The 26835-nt window shown below is 31.4% G+C and overlaps 1 protein-coding gene across 1 annotated transcript in view; it reads left to right on the top strand.

The window, feature by feature from the left end:
* The first annotated feature begins 456 nt into the window (after window positions 1–456).
* Window positions 457–26835, top strand: part of LOC125070897 (hemicentin-2) — a 220935-nt gene continuing 194556 nt past the window's right edge. The window contains exon 1 of the mRNA XM_047680904.1: window positions 457–701. Coding sequence (XP_047536860.1) covers window positions 611–701 — 91 coding nt within the window. The 5' untranslated portion in view covers window positions 457–610. The remainder of the gene's footprint in view (window positions 702–26835) is intronic.

Here is a 26835-nt window from a genome sequence, read left to right as displayed (position 1 = left end):
TCGAATTTTGGCCGTCTGACGTCGACAATGCACTATTTACATTCGAGCCATGTCAAATACGGAAATTCGTTGCGTAATAAATTAGGTTTATAATTACGTTTCGATGTTGCATATTCGATATTATATTTGTTTCTTCTGTACTATTTTCTTTTTGACGTATACATATGACTTTGCCTGAATTCTCTTCAGCCGGTTATTCTTTTAAAGAGATTTTAAAGAAGGTTTAAAAAAGGAGTGTTTTCTTAATTTCTCCCGCGATAAAATATATCGTACGTATAACAATGATTATGTATTATTACATTAATGTTCTCATTTTCTTTTGTTCCAGATGCCTTGAAGTGTGAAATAACTTCTTAATAGAGATAACAGGATGAATAACAATAAATAAGAATCATACGATATTATCAGTATAAATTGACAAGCGTTACATAATCTGTGACGCGGGATAATAAAATCAGTGTTGGACAACTGTAATGGCGACCGCGCTTCGAACATTACAGTGATGGCGATTTTGCTCTAACCCACGAAACACTGGCAAAATATTATGTGTGATTCTGGCACACGTGATAGCCATAAATCGAGATAGTGATAGTGTATGTGATGTGATGTGATGATTGAGATCATCATGCCGCTGGCGTTGTGTCGGTTTATCGCGTCTGCTGCGATCCTCGGTGTCGCCGTCGCGACGACTGCTAGGAACGGTAAGTTGATTTATTCATTTAATAGTTTTTAGCCTAATGAATAATAAAATAGAGATAATGATGATTTTCTTTTGTTTATTTTTCCGACATGCAAACAAGATTAATGTTTCTCTTACACATACAAAGAACGGTAGGCTTATTAAATATATGATAAACGTACGTACATAAAGTTTGAAAAAATTGTTCATTGAAGGGATAATATCATATATATAATGTAATAATATATTAATACTAAAATTACGTTGAAAAACTTGCTGAAAAGCATCCGAAAAAGCCGTCATTCGTGACATCAAGTTAATGTCGCCGACGGCCTAAGATAAACGGGCGGAACACACTAACCCGATGTTTTGTGAGTCATTACCCACAGATCGTTCCAAGCATAAGACATTGCAAACCAAAATGGTACCAATTGCAAGTGGCTAAGTATCAAAAGTGAGAAATTTTCGCATCAATGAACCGGACTTTATTGTAAATCTCACCCGAGACAGTCACCATAAAATCTCGTAGCTTCCTTTCTAATTCAACTCATGGCTTGTGAAGTTCCACGGTTGAATCGTTATGGCTAAATGAAAATGTTTCCTTTATAAAATCCCGATAATGTCGGCTTATATGAATGTAGAGCGAATTTAACTTGGTCCTATTTTTGTATACTATTAACATAACATTTATTTTGTACAAAGGTTTATTTATTTTAAGCAATTTATTTTCGTAACCTATACTGAAATATATATGCGAAAGTAATTTTGTCTGTCTGTTACGCCTTCACGATCAAACCACTGGACCGAGCTTGATCAAATTTGGTATGCAGGAACCCCAAGGAACGACTTAGGACTTTTTTATTCCCTGGCAATCAATGCCTAAAATGCGAATCTGCGGCTAACAACTATTATTATATGTATGACTGCTAAAATTTTTCGTCAATAATAATAGTTTCGAAACGAAATACTGTTGTTACTATAGAATGAATCTGTATCATAAATCGCTGTCCTCGATTCTTGATAATTCTCAGAACCACGACTTTCTACGCTATTTAGAAAAATACTGCCTCCTTTTTTCAAATTTTTGCTTCATTATTTTAATTTAGTATAAAAAACATATGAGTGTGTTTATTTAAATTAAGAATTACGGTACAATATAATTTATTTTTACAGTTCGTTCAGAACTAGGTAAGACTATAAATCTCAAGTTAACTAATTTATTTTTATTACTTAACATAAAATGTTCCGTAAAAGGTAAATTCAAGGTCTAAGTGAAATCCACTGTGAGTTAACCTTAGGCCTACAATAAATACGCAATTGCCTAAAACCTTATTGAAGATGATGAGAGCATTGTCCTAGGTTTTTTTTTTAACTTTTGACATAAATATAGCACTTTCCTTACAATTTCAGAAGTTTGTCAAACATTTTTCTATATTTGAATTTGTCATCTTGATATTTTATAATTAAAAGACATTTACACATTTTATATTTATTTTTTTATTTATTGGCACCGGTAACCGAGAAGCCTTCTGGAAGCCGGCTGTTTTGGTATGGGCATGTTATGCGGAGGAATGAGGACCATGTTGTGAGAAAGGTTTCGAGAATGGATGTGGATGGATATAGAAGTAGGGGACGACCAAAGAAACGATGGATGGATTGTGTGAAAGACGATATGGTTAGAAAGAATGATACTTGTGAGATTACGTCCGACAGAGAAGTATGGAAGAAGAAGACATTGAGATATTACGTTATGTAATTGGTGATTTATGTCGTATGTGTAGTTGCAATTTTTTTTTTGCAAAGAATTACACTTGTAAGTGAAGCGATACTGCAAAGTAATTAAATAGAAATTACATATAGAAACGGTGTACGAAAACTTGACCTTGAATTTTTACTCAAGGCGCCTATACAAGATATGTCCTTTGAATTAAATATTTTAGTACTATCTTATCATTCCTTGCTATCAATAAAAACAACTTTAAATTAATACTATGAAAACAGACTAAGTTATTTATAATGTGATTAGACTTTAATTAAATTGACTTAGTCGACGTAATCATTTGTTTTATTTCTTAAAACATAATTGAACTTTGTAAACGTTAATCCATGTCTGAATATTTTAATGGTGAATATTTGAATTTAGAATTGGTATCAATCAAGTAATGAAATTCCCTAAGAATGCTTGAGAACCAACTGTCCCTAAAGAAAGTACCTGGATACCAATAAACTGATCACAAGCAATCCTTGGAGACGCCAATGATTTGTACAAATATTCTCAACCGAAACCCCTAACAAATGTTTTACTACATCTAATTTCTTCATCTCTGAATTTAAATCTATCTTCCAATTTCAAAAAGCAAAGCGTTCCCAAGAGCGCCGTGTCGCTGATGAGCGCTTGAATCGCTGTTTTGCATGCTGCCGTCCCAGGCGACGCGCTTTCATCTCTTACGTTGATACGGTGTTGTTCCATTTGCATTGTAAATTATACGCTGTATCGAATGAAATATAATCAAGATCAAAGCGAGACTAATGAGAAATTAAAACACATTTTCTTTTTTTTTTATAAACAAACTTTGGTTTGATTTCGATTATCTAACGTCGAGGACTTATACTGTTGAAATAAAATAAATAAAAAAGTGCCATTTGCTAGACGGTCTTAATACAATGTCTATTTGCAATCAAAATCTTCATACAATTTCAATTTTATTTTATTACTCTAAAGTTTTTTTTTTTTTTTTTAATATCATAATTATATTGAAGTAGGTTCAAATATCTTACTTGTAATATTTTGTAATAAGTCATTCATCACTTCTAATGATCGAAGTGATTATTGAATAAATAAAGTCGTCGTGTTTTTATTAATCAAAATGAAGCACTTTTGAATCGTCAAATCACAAAACTATATTAAGTGAATATACCACCGGTTTGGAATGTAGATTCTTCCGTGAAGAAACGACAAGAAGCACGGTAGTTACTCCATTCCATCATTTAAAATACAAAGTTACGTCAGATATATACCGACTACGATTATTTACTCCAAAATTAATTATAATTAACCATATACTACTTTAAGTATAAATTCTCGTTTTATTATTAAAATTCGTCAAGTAATCCTCAGCTTAATAATTTTTTTAATGAATATTAAGCGCGAAATGGTCTGATAACGTACCTTATGTGAGAGAGGTAATAATGAAAAGTTATTTTACAAATACAGACGTGCATTAATGATAAGCTCGGATTAAAAGTGTTCAAGCCGTCATTAATAAGACAGTATTAAATAATGTTCAATAATTGCAAGTCTCATGAATACAGGATTTTATTTGAAATTCGAAATATCATTTATGATATAAAATTTTAAGCCGCTGCATAAAAAGTTTTTAATGTATGTATACGTTGAAATGTATTATATTGTTATATAATATTGTTTTTATTTTGGTTTAAGAGCACAAGACAGAGATGGTTTCGGTGACATCGAGTGGATCATCTAGGATCGCAGATAGAAATCTGAGGAATCCCACTGAATTTAAATATACATTTAAGTTTATAATTAATCTCGCTGTGGTGATGAAAGAATGAATCGAGTATTTACAGTACTCACTTGGTGGTAGGACTTTGTGCAAGCCCGTCTGGGTTGGTACCACCCGCTCATCAGATATTCTGCCGCCAAGCAGCGATACTTGGTATTGTTGTGTTTCGGTCTGAAGGGTGAGTAAGCCAGTGTAACAGGCACAACATAACATAACATCTTAGTTCCCAAGGTTGGTGGCACATTGGCAAATTAAGGGATGGAAAATATTTCTTACAGTGCCATTGTCTATGGGCAGTGGTGACCACTTAACCTTTAGTGGCCCATTTGCCGGTCCGCCTATATATTACATAAAAAAAAATCGTTATTTGAACGCAGATTGAAAATATATATGTACATCGATTATCACCTAAGATCAATTCAAATTTGAAATCGCAGTTGTTCTGACAGTTAACATTGTCATTTTGTAATTTGTTGTTTTTTAGGTAGTTTATATAATTTCGCTAAAAATAAATATATCTGAAGATATCGGTAAGACAACTTCAGTCAATAACGATATGAAGAATATTAAAGTTGATTAGCATGGCTGGAAGTCATATGCCTGTGAATAAACGAGTGTTCGTGTGTTGGTAGAAACCGGATGTAACCGGTTATATTTTATCGTTTGTCGATTAAAGTATATTTTTGCTTCATGAATCCCAGGAATCACTTAACAAATATAAACGCCAATAAAAATATTGTAAAATATTCAGACTAGGTGATTTTTATTCTATTTTCTTTACAGTGTTTGTTTATTAATAGCTTGAAATGTGCATTGATTAAACTGTAACTATGTTCTATATTTCAAATTAACGTGATATGTATTCAAGATTTCTTTAACTTGATAAGTCAGGTGTTGAGTTATTTAATATGAAGAACTTACTTTATGGTTAGAAAACAAAAAAACAAGTATTGTACGCGCGAGAGATAAGTGGACTGTATGTAGTTGAGTAAAAGGGGGAGTTGTTACCTCAAAATCTGGGCTCTTACTTTGGACGCGGCACGTTCTTCTTGGGAGCGCTCCCTTGGTCTTCACACACTCGAAGAATACAGCCAAGAGAATGGTGATGTTACAGGAGAAGGATAATAGTCCGTTACACGAGTTAATTTCGAAGCGCGGTGCACTAACAATGCACACCTTACCGCGGCCCATACGAGAAGGGAAGTACGTCATACGTCAAAATCATACCATCGACAAAATTATTGACGTTTCAATGTATGCATAAACCTAAATATTATAAATACAAAAGTATCTCTATCTGTCTGTTGGTCTTTCAAAGCCAAAACGCTGAACCGATTTATAACATTTTTTGGTATGAAGCTTGAAGGTCATGCCTAACTACTGAAGACTAACTCCTCAAACGCAAACGAAGCCGCGGGCGACGATTCGTTTTTTTTATAAACTTTTGTTTTATTTCTTTTTATATGACTTGAACGTGATCGTTTCAACGAATATACATAAAAGCGTAAACTGTTAGTATCCAATCGTTTCTTAATAACGTTTTGAATTTTAAAATGAAAATATGTTTAACCTTAATGTTAAAATAATAATAAATTAAGGAATAAGTTTATCCAAATAAAAAACGACTATTTTTATATTAATAAAAAAAATGAAATAAATATTAATAATAAAAAAATAACAATTAGGAAAACACAATCATCATATGGAAACTAGGTACATAAACTAGGTACCGTTGGTTGCCTGGAAGAGATCGCTGTGTAGCGATAAGGACGCCAAAATTGTACGCCTCTTTTATTAAGGCTGGATTTATGTTGTATTTATTTATTTTCTCTGTGTATTGTACAATAAAAGTATAAAGTAAAGTAAAGTAAAGTACATAAAATATGTAAATGCGATAATACCAAGTAGCTGGAACGTGTGAAATTTCGGGAGTGTGGGTTCAAACCCGGGACCAATCGGTAGTGAACGATAACATCCATAGGAAACATGCATTTTTCTGCTTAAAAATAGAGTGGAGTTATAGCCTGTCACACATTTACAGACTCACTTTACTACAAGCATTATATATTAAATAAAGTATATTTAAAGGCAGTTTTCTTTAAATTTTATTGCTCGTTATATATTTACACTGCAAGACACTGTTAAAACTGGAGTTAGTATAATCTCAAAGTAGCTTAATGTGCAGTCGGGGAGTTAGTTTAATGTTTTAAATTAATTTATTCATGCTACGTAAAATATTGTTTAATTTTCACCAGTTTCAATGTATTCGCTATGCACATATTGCACGATCAACAACTTTAACTAGGGGAAAGTCCATTAAAAATTTTAATGAGTTTTCAATCACAGTGACAGATTATAAGTTCGTATCTCAGGATAAGTTTTGGAGCTTATTTAACGTGAATCGTGGATTTATCATATCAACTCATTTTTTTTTATTTATTACTAGACGTCGCCAGTAACTTCTTCGCGGCATAAAAAAGTAGCCGAAGTTATATTTTTGTGTTCAAGTTTGCTTTAAATCGAATTTCATAAAACTCCTTAGAGTATGCGTTACTATCGAACAATTTATTGTACATTTTATTGCTGTTTGACGGTAGAAAATATGATGAGTGGGTAGTACCTACACTTTTTTATTATTTATTCTACAGCAAACCTGTACTACCTAGTACTTTTGTATTCTGGTTTAAAGGGTGAGTGAGGCAGTATAACTACAGGAATTAGGAACATAACTTCTAAGTTCCCAAGGTTTGTAAAGGACACGCTGTAAGACGGTGCAATGATTAATATATCTTACAGCGTCAATTATTATGGAGAGAATGTGGTGATCACGTACTATCTGGTGTTCTATTTTTCCTAATCTAAACTTATAATTGTGGAAGTACTTCTGTCTGTCTGTTTATCTATTGCTCTTTCACGGCCTAATCACAAAACAAAATTTGACGAAATTACATATGAAGAAATTTTAAACACCGAGAAAGACATAGGCTATTTAACCACTAAAATGTGAGCGATATTATCAACAAGTAAGATCAATATATCAAATAAAAAAAAAAAAACCAAATTAATCATCCAATTTCCTTCTGAGGTAAGAAAAATATACCAATACAGCAAAAATAAGATATACAAAGGGGTCCGTTTTTATTTCACAAATTATAACGGATAAATGACGGGATGAAATGAAAACAACGATCGGGCTGAATTGCTATTCTGGGACCTTGGAAGCCTTCGTATATTTAATGTGAGTTCGTATTGCTATCTTATGTAATAACCTATTATACGTTTGAGTTCTTCATTCAGCGTAATTTTTTTTTGTGAATACAACAATCCGTAAATGTTCCACAATTGGGCAGAGGCCTTAGGGTTAAGACTTGGAGTTGTTTCCATCACGTTGCTCCAGTTTAGCTTACGTACATTACTCGTGTAAGCCCGTCTGGGTACCACCTATTCAACATATATTCTACCACCAAACAGCAATACTCATAGCAGCCAGCATATCGGGTACAAGGAATATAACATCTTGTTTTCCAAGATTTCCAAAAAACTTCACCAGGGTTTTGGTAATATGAGGAAACAATTTCTACGAGCAGTGCTTACCTGAATTACATAAAAAATTGTTAAATTATAAAAAGTGAATGTTTAAATGCTTGAAACGAATCTCTGAATTTTAATTAAACGAGACATTACATTTTTATTTGTTCAAAACAAAATAATCGATATTTATTTTATTAATGTTCAATTGTTTTTTATTCTAAAACTAAAGCTCATTGGATAGAATACGTGCATGTTAAAATCACCAAGTATAATTTAAGTAAGTATGTTTCATGTTACATACAAAATGTTTCTAATTCATTTTGTTTTCGTGAAGAAAAACATCGTGAGGAAACCTGTCTGTCGGATGAAATCCCGTCACTTGTGTTCAACAAATCTTAAAAAAGATTATTATAAATGAAACGATATGATATGTGAAGATAATGAATATGACAAGATAGGCATTTAAAATTTCTTTCTATTTTGCACGTATTTGTCAAATTTATAATATTTGTAATTGAACGCAATTAAGTTATTTTTTTCTATCTCTCTAATTTGGCCAAAAAATGTCGTTATGTTGGTTCCAAAGCGGCCAACACGTTTAACTCAAATACAGCAAAAACGTTGATCATATTATCATGGAATATTGAATACTTTTTTTGGGTGAGTTATAACTAATATTATTTTGAATACGTAAATGTGTTTCATTGTTTATATCGCCAATGTTTCAATTGATATATTTATTTATTAAAAAGTAACACGCTGGATATGTATATATAAATATATGTACGTATGATTGAGTATAAAGAGAGTTAACTCTTACGTGATTTTGCAAAATCGAAGCATATGCTACGTCACTTATAAAGCTACGGTCACACTTATGCTATTAAATAACTGTCTATCGATAATAGAGTTTTGTTTTATGATATAGGTAGGTGAATGAGCAAATGGCCACCTGATGGTAAATGGTCCCACCGCCTATAGACAATGGCGCTAAATATTTACCATTCCTTAAATCACCAATGCGTCACCAACCTTGGGAACTAAGACGTTATGTTCCTTGTGCCTGTAATTACACTGGCTCACTCACACTTCAAACCGGAACACACCAATACTGAGGACTACTGTTTAGCTGTAGAATATCTGATGAGTGGGTGGTATCTACCCAGATAGGCTTTCACAAAGCCATCTCACTAAGTAATTACTTTTCTGTTGTAAATAGATGGCGTTCGTCTATTAAGCCACGATATTATTCACTTAAGAAATCTTAAAATATCAAAAGACGTCGTCAGTTTAAATTTAGAACAACCATAATATTCAAAACATGATCGTGACGATAGTGTGGATTGTAATTATTTTACTTTTTTGTCGTTAATTCTCTCGCGTGTTCAGCTTGAAATTTCTTTACCTTAGCATGTCGCATAAGTTTATGGTAAAGTAATTATTTCTTGCACATTTGCATTCGGACAAACGAAACGTTAGCTTAAAGAAAAATAGAACGAAACGCGCTTAGAGATAAAGGTTTTTATTTGTTAATCGTAAAATTAGTGGTTGGGTTAGAAGGGTGAGTGAGCCAGTGTAATCACAGGCACAAGGGACATTACATCTTAGTTCCCAAGGTGGGTGGCGCATAGGTGATGTAAGGAATGGTTAATATTTCTTACAGCGCCTTTATCTATGGGCGGTGGTGATCACTTACCATTAGGAGGCCCATATGCTCGTCCACCAACCAATGCCATAAAAAAAAAACTTATATCGTAGCTATTTTTGGTTAATGTATGATTTAATAAATACAGTTCTGACCCTATTCCATATCATGATGTCTCTTGATTGTTACTTAAAAATGCTCTAATACCCTAGAGCATTTTTAGATGTAACATTTTTACCACCATGAAGTCAAAATAGTTGTCTAGTCTATCACCATATGTTATTATACAAAAAAACACATTTATTTTATTATAAGTGAATTAATAGTAGTTGGTGCACGGTATTCGCTTCTAAAATAAGATTACACAGCTATTTTTAAACCTGGTCTATTAAATAATTAAAGCAAATTGATAGATGAGGCATATTACTCAATACTAAATTAAATTAAATTTTATTAAAGATAAAAAAGAACTCATTATTTATTGACTTTTAGACAGGATATATAAACAAAATAAGTGTATTTAAAATAGTGAAAAAGAGTAACTACTGAGTTTCGTGCCGGTTTATCTCGGTGGAATCTGCTTTCCGAACCGGTAGTAGCTTTAAATTTAATTCAACACTGTAATATGTCGGTTCAGAAGTGCTTTTATGAGCCTTCTTGTATAAAGAATATTTTGTACAAAAACACCGAATGCTAGAATTATCGAGAGGGTTATTGATTAATGGTCTGATGGTGAATCGACAATCGAAATGAGGAAATATAAAATACCCTCTGCAAAAGTCATCGCGTTTCTTAAGTGAGATGTAATAACAACCAAACCAGACTTATGTAGTTATCTGGCGTCCCTTGAAATGTAGAATCGATTTAAGGAAATCCTGATAACATTCCTCTTTTATCATATTAGTAATAATTTAGTTTTGCAGTGATTCGAGTGAATAGACCACTAGTGATTATAAACATAAGGAATGTTTAGGATTCGTTCCAAAATCATTGGTTTCGTAATAAATGGTTATTTTTTACAGTAAACTGAGACTTTTATTCCCGAAACAGGTAGTTTATTTACCTGTATGACTTTTTTTCCTATAGAAAAAAAAAATTATCACATTTGCTATAATGGTTTGAGCTAAAATTTTCCTTTATGAAATTCCGCTTAAAATAAAATGTTACTAAAAACGGAATTTCTTCGCTACATTCAGCGTTGAATTCTAGGAAAATAGGTATGCCGTTAGACCCTAGAATAAGTCAAAGTCATTATTTAAGCGAATATCAAGACAATAACACTTAAGATAACACATTTTGTTTGTTTAAAACATTTCCATCGTTGGTACCTAAATACGTAATTGTGGTTATTTCTGAACGTTAAATCTAAATTAGTTTTAGTGTAAAGTAATGGGCGGTACAGGGGAATCTTGTAAATGCTCGCCTGAAAATATATTAGGGAAATGGCAATATTGCTGTTAGGCTTTCTGCAACTAGAATTGTTTCATTAATTCTTTAGAATTACGTTTGTATGCCCGATTCGTCAAGCGATAATTCATTTATAACAATTATGTTAAGAATTAAAAGAAGGAGATCAATTATTTGTTAGAAATTTATGTAAGTTAATCATACAATTTACAAAATCATTCATTATTAATTCAAGGTCAAATCGTTTTTATCAAATCGATTGATTTGACAACTTGAACACAGTCAATATAATCTATTTAGTTATACATCTAACATTGATAAGTTTATTTAGTTTAAGGAAGGTGATATGTGACATTCAGATTTGTAAAGGTAAGTCTTAACATTACTAGTGAGAAAATAATGTTTGGACTTGTGTTTTATAACAAAACGCAACATTAAATATATAGAATTTCATGTACGTTCTATACGTATGATTACTGGACACCTAAAATCTGATCTTTTGTCTGTACGTAAGTTTATGTCACCTTTTTTTTGTTTCGTTTAAATATTCAAATTTAAATTCATGTAAGAAAAACCATTATCGAGGAAAATTAATTATAATAACATAAAAAATAATACAGGTTTCACCTTCATAAATAGAAGATTGAAAATTTAATTCAAAGTTTGATACCGAAGTTCTTATACGAAGACAAATTGCCTACGTAGCAGTAACGACAAAAGTTTATCGCGTATCTTTGAACTGTACTCACTTCTCCATGCATGCGAGAATTCATTCAAGTGTTCCATGCACCCAAGAGACTTCTTGACTTGTTCTAACGTTGGTTTCCAATAGCCTAAGTGTCGAAATTTTATCTTGAATTGAAATTGTATTTGTGGATTTCATTTTTCGATGATCTTTTTGTAAAGTAAATCCCAATGCTTAGCAGATATCTCTTTGCCCTTTCGTACCACGCTGGTCAAGGTTTCGTTGTGAAGCTGCATTGCTTGATAACACAAGTAACGGAACTTCATGTTGGTGTTTTTCTTCAATGCCTAGCTCAAGATCAAGTAGCCAACATTTATTTAAACGCAACCAGCTCTGTGTTATTTGCCATGGCTTGCAATTATACCATAAATATATTACACGTAGTTATTAGTCTCGTGCAATCCCATTTGTGAGAGCATCTTTTCAACCGTCAAATACGAAACTACAAGTATTAGCATATTTCTGGTTAGATGGATCAGACGCAAAGGACAAATCATATCAGTTTCCAAGGTTACCAGCCTATTAACGGTGTTAAAAATGTTTTTTTTTTCCTGAATTGTTCCCGTTCTATTTGACAGCGTCATAGCCGATAAAAGGGGGTTTCCTTTGTTCGGCTCAGTGGGATGAGTATCCCAAGCATGAACATCAAGAAAGAACCTTTGGTTAATATTTTATTGGAATGGTAGTTAATTACAAAGTCCATGGGCGATGATCACCATTAAACATTAGCAGGAAGCAATTTTCGGTCTAGAACTGATTTGGCCGCCTTCCACTTTTAAACAAATAAAAAATCGTCAAAAAAGAATATTTATTCTAAATAAGTTATAGCACAAAAAATTATGTGTTTTTGGAAGTAACAAAGAAAAGCATAATATCTCATTTATAAGGTCAATAATAGTAGCAACGAAAAGAATACTATCGTTTTTGCAAGGAAAGTTTTTAAAGAATCAACTTTTTTGGTCTCACGTCTTAATGATCCTTCTTAGTTTTCGATAAAATATCGGACTCGACAATGGACAAAGTCTCAGCTCAGTAAAAACGTCTTTCTCACTTTGTTCGCTTACAACTTTATACTTTAGAAGTTGGGATAGATAAGTCGGATTGCGCTTCTATTTATATATGAAAATAATTTATACCATAAGGTATAATATTTCCAATGATTAAATATACTACGTAAATCATAAGATTAAAATACATATATTAAGCTTATGTTAATATTTTAGTTTCTTCTGTACACTTAATTCTGGAAAAAAAGAACTTTATTATCTACGTATTTTCACAGTTAAACAAGTGTGGCAATTTAATAGGTTAAGACGTCATATTCAGGTCCCTATTTTTCCAACTGCCTTCTTATTTGAAATTATAAAAAAAAAGAATTAATTTGTATCTTAAACTTAGATTGACTGGCAACAAACACGATAAAGCAGTCATTATAAGAAGCTATGACTTGGAAAACAATTTTCATTACAGTTGTGTAGGTAACTCACGCAGCTCCAACGACTCCTTTATCCTGATTCATAAATATGCAATTTCCGAAGGTAGATTCAGAAGCACCAAGTTTTATAGAAGCAATAGATTTATAAAACAGCGTATAAATCACCATCTAGTGAGTACGGCTTGATTTATCTGCAGTTTCGAAAGAAGGGACCGGGGAAGCCTATTGCAACGCAATTTTGTGGTATAAATCATGGAAGAACTGGCGTAGCTGATAATCTCGAGGCCGCGTCTCTCGCGAAAAAGACAAATTTTCGCTTGGTTGATGTAAAAACTTTTCGAGATTAGAATGATTGTTTACCTTATATATTCGAGAAGTGAGATTGGCCGATGCCTCGTGACTGTATCTATAAATATATATTCCATTATATACTTTTCTCGGGAACACCGTTCTTGTTTTTAGTTTATTACGTGATCTTGTTTATGTTGCGTTTATAGCTGTACAAAAACCTCTATGTTACCGTGTTCCGAAGTTACGATGTTCGCTTTACTGTTTCAATAATAGATGCGGTTTTTTGATCTGACTTTACTATGCTAGTAGCTCTGTCTTTGCTTCTTGATTGTTTGAATTAGGTATATTGTTATTAATTTTGTTTCTATATATCAATTAATCTATACATATAATGAAATTGGAGTGTCTGTTTGTAATATTAAAATAACCCATTTTTACTAAATACATATGTATGTATACACGGTACATATACCAAAATAACATTTTTTACAATTTTTGTCTGGCTGGCTGGCTGGCAATTTTCGACGGGACTTTAACTAGCAGATAGCGTATGTAAGAAGGAGTAACTTACTTTTATTTTAGAATTATTATATAGAATCCAAATAAAATCACGCAACAATATCCAAATAACTTAAATTCAAACAACGCGCACGAAGTCGCGGGCACATCTAGTTTCTTTATATAATATATAGTACTTATAGCACATTTCGTCGAATTTTAGGTAGTCAGCAAATATTATATGAATTTTTTACTTTTTATTTGGTTCACCGAAAATTTTATTTTAGTGTCATGAGATCTTTACTTTATATAAGTCAAACGGTGATCATTAAATATTTTACTCCGAAATATTTATGTACGTACATTTTTTACTTTAATTATATTTTGATGAGTTACGTTTTATTTTTTTTAATGTTTAGTTTAATTACGCGACGCTCTTAGCATTTATTTATAATTTCACAAAATAATATTCATTAATTATATTTGTATTTAAGCTATTTGTTTATTAGTTGACCTTTTAGCATTATTAAAACTCTTTAGTAAAGACATTTAAATTCAAATAAAAAGGTCGTAGGTATTAAAAGTCATCAATTCGTACATTAACTGTGGTGAAACGTTGGGTATAGTAACATTTTTGTTTTTTCGGATTTAATAGCAATAAAATTACATTCATTATAATAAATAATAATAATCATTTGCATGCAATTAAATGCTATATTCATTTAGGCTCTGTATCGCACATCATCATTTACCCCCAACTCTATTCTCCACGACATTTATTGCTCACCTATCGAATCCTAATTCATTCAATATTGACTTAATTTATTGGTGATACAATAATTTAAATCTACATTTTTATATGCAATACCCAATGAAATGATTTCTCCTCAAGCAGTTATGCCGGTATAACAATACCTTAAAATATATCAAATAAACTTTATATGGATTTATTGTTTGTACCAGACTCATAACTGACTTTTAAAATCAAATCTAAGAGTCAGGTAAAACAGTAATTTTTCTTGAAAAATTGCACGGTTTCAAGAGAATAAAATTGGATGCCACCAGGGATGTAGCTCCGAGCGTTTTCCAGAAACAAGTTATATTAATGAAACTTCAAGTTCTTTCATAGTCACTCAAGATATATTTAAGAGTACTTATATTGTAATACTGTTTTTATAATTACATTAAATTTATAATAAATGAAAACATATTTTTTCATAGATTCACTTCGTTCGTATTTCATATTCGATTTAAATATCATTCACTGAATTATTTTCAACAGTAAGTCTTAATATGAAATAAAATATTTTAAATAAAATTAATCCCTTAAAAGTACTTTTCATCATCCCTAGTAAGCCTTGTACAATTTTTAAGGCTTTCGCGTTATTTATTACAAGAAAAAATCATGAAATGCAAATTGTAAATATGAAACATTCATCAAACATTATATACAATTTCATAAAATAGATAAATATATCAATCACAGATAATATTGTGTATATTTTTAAAATAATACTAGCAATGCCACATATTAATTGAAAGATAACTAATATTCCTTATTTACCCCTCCCTTTAAGCTCATCACTTGCCTTAGGAGTACGACAATAGCCCAACGAGTCAGGATCGATCCTGCGACTTTTACATCGCTAGGCGACCCGTAAACCATTGCGCTATTCACGCTTTATGTATATAATGTCAATCTTAATAAGAAATTCAAATTTATGTCAATTCGATTCTATAACAATGATATATGATACATTTTATAAAGTCTAATAATAAGATATAGAATTGAGGTATGGGCTTTGTGCAATACCTGTTTGGGTACCACGCAGTCATCATACATTCTTCCGACAAACAGCAGGACCTGTTGGGGTTTGATAGATGAGTGAGTTGTTGTACTCATGCACTAGGTACATAACATCCAAGAGATTGGTCATGTAAGGAAAAACCAGAATATATTGAAAACGTTACTGTGCCTTATGCTGCTTACGTACTTGAGACCTTTCAAATTTAGTCAGGGCGTCATTATCAAAGTAATTATTACATTTTGTATAAATATGGTAATTGTTCGTGCCGTGCCGCTTTTCTTCATTAAACCCGTCGATTAAAAATATAACAGTGCAAAGCAAGCTTTTGACAATTAAACATTTTTGCAAAACTATTTTCGAAACGAGATGAATCTTATTTAGGCTCTTAAGCTCTAGTCCGATCTCGAGATGTCAGATTTCAATTTTTATACTACGAGTCCATATGACATATTTGTTTATTTATTGATTTACACAAACTTGTGTATTTGGTGTTTATGAAACGTTTGTTCCATATAATTTATCAAGAGTCTAGTCTGGTCTAAGTATCCATCGAAGTTTGAGTCTCAGTAACGCTCTGCATTTCAAAGAAATGGGCCATAAACAATGTCAAAGCTGGTAAGTCATTATTATATAAGTTTGGTTTAAAAATATAATAATGAAATCATTCTGACATTTGGTCATAAATTTGATCTGAATAAAGATGGTCGACATCTTTATGAGCGAAGTTTTCAGCTGACTCTTACCAACTCGATGCATGAAAATATCGGATGAATCTATATCCGACTTGGCAAATACTTGGCAAACACTCGGCAAACAGATTCCGTATTAGGTTCGAATCGAGAAAATATATGCCTTTTTAATGTACGAAAAATAAAGTTTTTTTTATGACCTTTTTGTTTCCAATGTTTAAGATTACCGTTTGTAACTCTTCCGAAGGAAAACTTTACGTGTGTGTAAATATCTTGACTATTCATTGGTTTTTCAATTGTATGAGAGCCAGTGTTCTATCACGCATGCATCTTAACCGATGATTGAATATCGTATGCTTAATTTTTGTAAATAATTCCTCTCGTGTTCTGCCTTGTAGGAATACATATTGAGATAACCTGAACGTGACTAATTTCAATTAAATTCTGCCACATGTACATACACCAGCTCGCAGTAGAGTATAGTAGTGGAATACACTCCAAAACTTCTCCTGAAATGGAGAAGAGGCCTTAGCCCATTTACAGGCTATAACTGTATGGAGGAAACAATCCACAGATTTGTAAGGATTCAACAAATATCCATGACATATAAGTAATTCTATTGTCTATCTCAATCACAGCAGAATTAAAGACAAATAAATAACTATGATATTAAGTTTAATTTTTCTTTAAAATATCGTTAAGTTATTTTCAGAACTTTGGAATTAACATTGAACTGTTTAAATTTATTGAGTATTTTACTGGAAAAGTGTGAAAATTGTATGGAATATGTAATTCTATGGTTTGTTCACCTTTAGTAATTATTCGATTGGGATAAGTTATCATACAACGATATGAAGTACAATAGTACTGTATTTATTGCGACAAACATCTATAATATAATATATTATTTTACTGGATATTATTCAGTAATAATCAATGATATATTATGCTGGCCGTAACTTACTTGGAGGCAAAAACACGACCAATAAACTTTGAATCCATTTATTATCTACCATTTCCGGAAATTATATTGCGTTCCTTATTCAAATATTGCTACCTAATTGGGGTAGTGGATAGCTTATCCATATTATAACGGAATGAATCTTGAGTCGAACAAATAAAATATATTTAAACAGCAACAGATTTTCGCTGGAGTTGGAGCTCGTGACTGACGTGACCCATACTGACTTAATTACACTCTCGCTCTTCAGAAAGAACAGGATTTAGTGCCCTATAAAATATGTTGCGTAGGTTGTCTTCGTTATTAGTCTGTTTTTAGGATATCACAGTCATCGTTAAACATATTTACTATAGATATTAAACATTTATTATTGTGGATTTTTTATTAATTTAGCATAAAGTATGATCCTTTACAATAATCCTACTAAAATCTTTATTCCTTATTTTTTTTATTCTTAAGATCACGGTACAGAAATGACAATAATAAAATAGCAAAGATACATAATATCAACATCATAATAATTGTATTTTTTTTATAAGTTATTACAATGAGTATCAAATATCAACATATTTGTAATGAAAAGTTTGTGTATTTGGGAAGTATGTTATTCAATTACGCTAAAACAACTCGATGTTTTTGATGAAAAATTGAACAGAGATAGCTTATACTCTCACTAAACACATAGACTACTAAAACCCCAGCACACACAAGGGCGGAGCCGCTGACGGAAACTAGAAATAAAATACTCATAACACGCGAACGAAATCGTGGCTAAGTGCTGCTATTATTTTAATTGCATATGTTTAAAGAAATATTATAACTGCTTGCGAGGATATTTCCCGTGTTCAATTACTATGACGTAATTTCTCAACCAATCTCTAACCTAACAGCACTAGCTACGTTTTTCTAAGTACATTAGCTATTAAAATAAAATAAACATTAATCAAGGAGGCTTTTGCAAGCTCTTTAACAATTAAGAAGATTAAATGAAATCAAAATATACTTTACTGAAGTTGTTCTTACGAGCTCTTGCGCAAAGATTATTCTAAACGGATAGACGTTTACGGTTTCGTAATATTGATCCGCCTAAGCAGAACCAGTTATAGTCAATATATATAAAGTACCGTAAAGTTGTAAATACCGCTATATTAAAATATATCTCAAGACATTGTGAACGGAGAATTGTTAGTAATAATAAGGTTTTAGTTCATTTAGATTAGTAGTTTTACGATTTAAAATACAAACTATTATTGACAATTTTTCGTCAGAATTTCGAGTTAATTTTTATCAGCCCGCCCTGGGGTTTGAATCCAGAACCTTGGGATTTTGGGCCTCATATCTAGCCACTAAATCAACGAAGCAGTCATTTGAGATAAGGCACTTTTGAGATAAGCATTAATGAAGCATGCAAATTTGTCTTGACGTTTTCCTTAGGGGATATCGTATTGTGTCTGATTGAGATCGTTAATATTATGGCCTCGTTTGTTATGGGAAATATCTAAACAAATACATGTATAGCGATATAATTTTAATCCAATGTGTTGCCAGTTTAACTGGTACATTAAAAGCGTAAATAGCGTTATGTGTAAGCTCTAAATAAATGTACCGTCAGCTTTATAAATGTAATAAATTAAAATGCAATGACATAAAAATACAAAGAAAAATATACATCGCTTGAAACTATTATTTGTAAATGTGTGTGTGTCACGCACACAGCGTGGTGTATGTGTTATTTTAAAGTTTACTATAGCTACTATTGTGTTAAGAAATTCAAGTTTAAGCTTAAATATATTGTTATAATATAAAAGATATTTTAAAAATGCACATACTACTAAGAATACATTCGCCTTGAAACATTTTTACTGCTATAAATATAAACCACCTTTTATATCATCAAGGTACCGCCCACCATATGTAATATACCTCTATATATATGCCTCTAATTACACTAACCCACACACAATACGCTATGAGATAATTGGTGTGTGGGTAGTTCATACCCGCACAGATTTGCATGTAGTCACCAGTATCACAATTATCCATTACACTTCAGTTTCCCTATATGAAATAAACTCATGTTCGATCTAATGAATTCTATTGAAATAATTGAATTTCAATTTACTAAATATAGCCTAGAATAAGTAGTTAAAAGACGGCTAACACAGATGGCTATATGGTCGCTGGTGGTATCATTGCTAAAGATTGCTGAATTATACGCTAAATTGTGTTTATGGTTGATGATGATGATTAAATTCTCATGTGTCAGATACGTAGGTAGGAACCGAGATGGATAGTGGTTAGAAAGCATGTATCTTATCCGATGATTGCGGGTTCAAACCCAGGCAAGCATCACTGAATTTTCTTAATTTGTGTTTATGATTCATGTTGTGCTCGGCGGTGAACTTTCTTCACCACATCGTGAGGAAACCTGCATGTGTCGAATTTTAACGAAATTCTGGCATATATATATCCACCAACCCGGCTAGGTGCAGCGTGGTGGAATATGCTCCAAAATCTTCTTCTCAAAGAGATAGGAGGTCTTAGCTTAGCAGTGAGACATTTACAAGCTTTTACTGTTTTATCGGGTGTTAATCTGTTACATAATTGTCTACCAATATACAAATAAGAGTGGTGGAATACAATCCAAAGTAGCTTTTTTAAAAGAGAGGACTTTATCGTTTTACAGGATTTTACAAGTAATTTATGCTCTTGATTAGCATATGATTCAGCCTTACAAGTGTTCAGGTCTGCTTTAAGGTATAATGCAGACTTATTTTACTAAAGGTGTTGCATGTAATTAGAACGAAGTTCTTTCACGTAGCTTACACTGGAGTGAACTGGCAGATATCGTTACGTAAGGAAAAAGCGTATGCCCTCTCCAGGCGACCTTCCTCTCTCTTTCTCTGTCTCTCCATCTCTTTCATATATACGCTTTAATATAACAAGCTATTTTTGGTTATTGTTTTGGTTTGGTTTTTAATGACAATTGTATTTCATGGCTTCTATTAAGTATTCATTATTAAATATCGAAAACAACTTCATTCCAATCAGGTTTCCCAGGTTTTCGTCGTCTTTTTTTTGTTCTTCTTCTCACTCTACTTCTTTCATATCACGATTTATAAACATCCCATACTTAATATAATAGTTACAATTCATTTACTGAAATATAAATATATAAATAATGAACTTTATTTAACGCCAACACGTAAGATATTCCTATATATAGTATATATGTTTTGGTGTAATTTAAAATATACTTAGTGGTAGGCTTTTGTCCAACCTCTTCTGGGCAGTTATTACTTATACATCACTTATTCTACCACCAAACATTACTTAGTACTTTTGTATTCCATTTTGATGACTAAGTGAATCAATGTAACAGACAAAATGACCAAAACTTCTTAGTTGCCAATGTTGGTGACGTATTGGCGATATAAGAAATAGTTAAAATCACTTTGTTAATTTCTTAGAACAGTGGCGACCAATGACCAATACATGGTAGCCAATATACCAGTCCTTCTAAAGATTTTAATAAAGTGTGATGCAGTAAATATTATCATCAAAGTATACGTAATGTAACAACTCAAAGGTATTGTATTGTTATTTACAAGACTTGCCGTCTCACCTTCTCAATCTATTAACGTGGAGCCAATACACTTAAACAGAAAAACAATTCCACGTGATAAATAGATTTTAGATAAAAGTAAAACATTTTACACTTGTGTACGTGAACATACTTGTGTGCTAATAAATATTGCTGAAATAAAAAGCATATTTATTATTTTAGAAATAATAACTAAAAGCATTTTAATATAATAAAGACTTATGATGTATTTATTGAAATATCAGATATAGTAGTTTATTTAAAAAAAGTGTTAAGTTACATTAAGTAATTCCTTGGTGATGGCCGAATGATTATGTATCATTGACTTATGCCGTGACAATATTATAAAAAAAAATACATTAACGAGTAGTAATTTGAGTGTGTAAACAAATAATATGTATACTTACTCAACATATTTATATAAAAATATGTAAATATTACTATTTTCAAAAAAATTTAAACATTTCTGTATCAAATTTCTTATACATATTTCATTGGAGATTTCATATTTTATAGTTGTTTTAATCAATTTAATCGTTAAATTAGATATTTTTTTATATTATTTGTTTCAAATAATAGATAATAATTTAAAAAGTACATACTTTGTAAAATAGATTATTATAACTTAATACCTTTTTTAAAAAGACGAATAACAGATAGTAACTATCTTCATTCAAATTATTCTTTTTGTTTGAGATAAATAATTAATAAACAAATCTTCAACAATGCAAGTACTACCGCTTTATTTCTTACTTTGTGTGTACTTAATACAAGCCTTTAATAAACCGAACGAGCTTTATTTTAAAAAAAGAACAATTTATCTTCTTAATTATTCAAGGAAAAAATAAAAATCCTTCTGAACGAGCTAGTAATTTATAAAACGAAATAACTAACAGACAAAGAATCAGCGTCTCTCAGAATTCTTGAATCTTAATAACTCTAAGACGGTCGCCTTTAAACACAGTTATTTATTTTTTTCAACGGACAAGTTTCCTAATGAATGCGTACATTGTATTTAATATTTCTCACTTAATTGCGTTACATTGAATAATTAATTTTAATTTAAATAAGAATTATAAATGGTTAAAATATGTAGATCGTGATGAAAATAATTTAAATCGACGGAATTAAGTCGTGAGAGAACTTTTGATTTATCATATTATATTAAAACAGAGAAATATAGTGAGAAAAGGTTATTGCTCTTAGATATTGGCGCTTTAAGAAATATTACGCTTAACTTATATCGCTTATACACCACTGACTCTGGGAACTAAGACTTTATACCCCTCGTGTCTGTAGTTACACTGGCACCTCTCTTACTCACCTTTCAAACCAGAACACAACAATTCTAGTTATTGCTGCTTGGCAGTAAAATATGTGATGAGTGGGTGGCACCTTCCCAGACAAGCTTGCAGAAAACCCTACCACCAAGTAAAATAGTAGCATGATTTGATTAATGGTAGCGTGTACGTAAAGTTATTTTATATTGTGGGTAATTTTTAACATTGATAGGTTTTATTATCTACCTCATATATATTTAATCTCACGGCCTTCTGTTGGTCGTTGGTCTTCTGTCTAGCTTCAAGGCCACAGATCCAGAGGACCGGTAATTTAAGCCCCGGACAATTAGTTATTGGGATTTTTGCCAAAAGATTCACATTTAATAAATATTGTAATTGTCACGGATGAATAACAAATGCTCCAATTCGTAGCAGAGCTACGACAGCGTAGCAAATGTCTACGACTGCTACGACATTAATAAACGACTTTTCTAAAAATTGTAAGGATATTTGCATGCATATAAAAATGATGATAAAACAATATACAGTCGTTATTATATACAATATACATGTAATGTTTGATAACATTACCTTATGAAATTTTAAAACAATGGTAAAATAAATATTTTTATTTTTGTTATACACTAAGTTTAAATATATATTTTCATAATAAAAATAGTCCTGATACACGGACAAAGTATACAGCAATATAATTTTGCAATACTAGTTGGCCGTGGTTTTACCTGTGTATTAACGTATGTCCTTCCTTGGGCTTCAAGCTTACTTAATCATGTTAATAATCTAATATTCTTCGTTTTATTTTAAGAAAGATATATGTATAAATGTCATATAATTAGGCGGACTGGATTTGGGAACTAAAATGTTATGTCCTCACTATAGTACTGGCTCACTCACCCTTCAAAACTTGACCAAAACAACGAGAAGTATTAACACCAAGGTATATGATTCAATGTTTCTGTTTCATTGATTAGTATAAATTAATTGATCTACTTAACAATATTTTCTTTAATAGTATATTTAAATATTAATATTAATAACATGATCTTTATTAATAGTTTCTCTATTAAAATGGTCGTCAAAAAAGAATGGATAATATTAATAAAGTGTGACTGACATATTTGTTCCACAGATTATTATTATTACTCATTATTTAATACAAATATTAATGAACAATAGTTATTTGAATATATTCTAATCAACATAGAATTTTTTATTTAAATATAATACTTTCAGTCCAAAAGCCACGATACACAGCTAAAAAGTAATATATCACATTTATCGTCAAAATGGTCTTTATTTTCTTCGCCGTAAAATATATAAGTATGTATGTTCGATTGTAGGCCATTACTAGGGTAAGTTATGCGAATCCTTGCTCCCATGCTCTGGCCGGACGCGTTCCAATAAATTTATAGTCGTAAATTGTCGGGTTCTATCGGAATCGCTTCTACATAACGCATTTGATTTATAAAGATGTTCGTTTAGTGCAGTGGTTAATGCAAATTAAACTGGTCTTAGATATCGAAGAATTTGTAAATATTTTGTAGTTTTATTTTATCAATGAGAACAAAATGAACTCAATGATAATGCAATCTGACTGTCCCGACTTTATACGGATAAAATAAGTATTCTAAAATTTTAATATGTTTCAATATGATCGACGACCTCAGTGGTAGTGTACGAGTAGTGTGTACAACGATTTTAATGGGTGTGCCATTCCGAGGTCCCGGGTTCAGGTCCCGGCCGGGTCGATGTAGAAAAAGTTCATTAGTTTTCTATGTTGTTTTGGGTCTGTGTGTTTGTGGTACCATCGTTACTTCTGATTTTCCATAACACAAGTGCTTTAGCTACTTACATTGGGATCAGAGTAATGTATGTGATGTTGTCCAATTTTTATATTTATTTATTATAATATGTTGCGTTGCCAAAAATCTTTTCTTAGCGCATATTTTTGTTATATAAAATAAAGCTATGTTACAAATTTCAACTAGACTCAAGACTCAGTAGTAAAGACTGGCCGTTGAAAGTCAAATGATTTTATAATTACAGGGATTATAGTACACCAGGTAGTACTTAACATACCACTCTCTTCGTATTTAATTAAAATACTATTTTATGATTTTATTTATTTATTTATTAGTGAAACAATAAATTATAATTACACTTAATGGTAAAAAACAAATATAAAAAAACATAAATCAATTAAGTTTCCACTTAAAACTAATGTGTCTGTATTAGTTTTAAGTGCAAACTTAGATTTTTTTTTATGGCATTGGTTGGCGGACGTACATATGGGCCACCTGATGGTAAGTGGTCACCAAAGTCCATAGACAAAGGCGCTGTAAGAAATATTAACCATTACTTACATCACCTTAGCGCCACCAACCTTGGAAACTAAGATGTTATATCACTTGTGCCTGTGATTAGCTCACTCACCCTTCTAACCGGAACACAACAATACAGATTATTACTATTTGGCGGTAGAACATCTGATGAGTGGGTGGTACTTACCCAGACGGGCTTGCACACAGCCCTACCAAGATTAAAAATAAAAACAAAAACAGTAAGTATAAAAAGCTAGTACAGTTACAATTTATAAATATGTCGTAAATTAATTTTAAATTCACTATGATATACTATATAAAGTCTTGCTATATTGATACGACTTGTGAATTATATAAATACACAACATAAGTAATTACAGGTCGATATTTCTTACAATACTCACTAGGGGTGTATGTTTTTAACACAATATTCAAAGGAAAATAGTCAGTTTGAAAATGTGCATACGCGTTACATTTTTATTTGTACATTTACCGAAATGCTTTCATAATATGAGTTCCTTGAATTTAAATATACAAAGAATTTTCATATCAACAGACTATTCCAATGTTAAACTTAAACACAGTATAGAGAGTCTAGTGTTTAGTATATACCCTGATATGAAGTGGTATTTTCCATTTATTTTGTTTCAGTCGATATAAATAATTTTGTATTTATTTAATCTTAATTTTCTTAAATTTTACATTTTTATCCTTTTTTTGTATTGTAATTCATCTATAAAAATATTTGTCAGCCATTTCTAAGAGAGATTCGACAACTCATTTGGACATATTTTTGAACACATATACAATACCACTCTAAAATATTATATATATATATATAACTTCTAGATTAAGAACTACTACTGAGAATTTCTCAATAACATTTATTGATCTGACCCTTTGAATCTAGAACTTCAGTAATTGCGGCCAAACGGTACTACTAATAACAAAGGAGCAAAGGTTTAATTCAATCATATACTTATAATATACTAGCGATCGCTCGCGGCTTAACTCGCATTTTAGGGGTGATTCGGCCGTTATTCGACATAAAAAATAGTCTTTATCCTTTCTTGGAGTTTAATGGTTTTTCCGTGATGGAGCAACAGACAGACAGACGGAGTAACACTCGCATTTATAATATCAGTACAGATTTCGACTTAAAATATAAGTGCGCCAAGTTACAAGAATAGCATTGACGCATAGTTGGAGTCTTGCATTGCCAGTGTATGTTGTCAGCTGATATGAACACTTAAAATTTGACAACAATTGAAAATAAATAATAAAAAAGCGTCGATCTGAAAGCGATTTTCATGAAACCTGATAATAATATATATCCAAGTAGCCAACACAATACTTAGACAATAAGCCTGAAGCATAATATGTCCAACACAGGACAGGAGAAGGGTTATTGAAAGCTTTTTGATCATTTATACCAATATACACAAAAGTCTAATCAAATAAATACATTTAAAAAACAATGAATGTAAAAATAAATAAAAATATCTAAAACATATATATATTTTGTTAATTTTGATAAATGGCGCTATCTGGTCTATTGTACTCGTGCAAACAACACTAGTTTCACGATATTTCATAATTTTTGTTTCATTTTTATGTACTAGTGTATTGAAATATATTATTTACTATTGTGAAATAACTGTTACAGTTGAAATTTTTATAAAATTTTACTTGTATTTTTAATATTTTTTCAAATATGAAATGAAGCTCTAATTAACTTTTATCTCTCGTTTATCAATTTTTATTATGTTCATTGGTCGGTAATGGTCGGTTGTGTTGATGATAAATTAGTTTATGTATCTTTATATATATATATATACATTGCATTATGTAGAATAAGTATTCAGAGAAACCGAGATTTACTATACGAAAATATTCCTCATATTATTCAAAGACGATTATCCTAAAGTATTTCTTAAATCTTTATTCAAAAGATACTTGAAGTGTGATAGCTCTTTCGTTGACTTTATTGTCTAAGAATTGGGAAGCATTGCTGTATTTTTAAATCCACCAACTGTCGCTTCTTCGTATCATACGACTAAAACTTTTTCTTTTCAAAACTTACTGCGTGACACTTTTAGAGGAGTAAGCCGAATTTACGGCCAAACTTGCCTTTTACTATCTGTCACCCTAAGTTTGGGGACCGAACAAAATAGATCAGGCGAGTTTGAGAAGTTTGGGAACTTTTGTCCATCCTTGGGACAATCGTTTTAAACGATGAATTGGAAGCTGGTTTCAATTGATATTATAATGAGCACGTCCTTTAAGATGAACTTCAGTGTTCTGGATATAGGAATAATCTATTCTATTTGAAATTGCGACATCAACGTATATACGAGTATGTACACGAGTCTCATCGAAAACATTTTACAAAA

The sequence above is a fragment of the Vanessa atalanta genome, chromosome 18 (genome assembly GCF_905147765.1).
Source record: "Vanessa atalanta chromosome 18, ilVanAtal1.2, whole genome shotgun sequence".
Taxonomy (NCBI): Eukaryota; Metazoa; Arthropoda; class Insecta; order Lepidoptera; family Nymphalidae; genus Vanessa; species Vanessa atalanta.
Note: the sequence above shows the minus strand (reverse complement) of the source record. Positions and strands in the feature narration are given on the sequence as shown.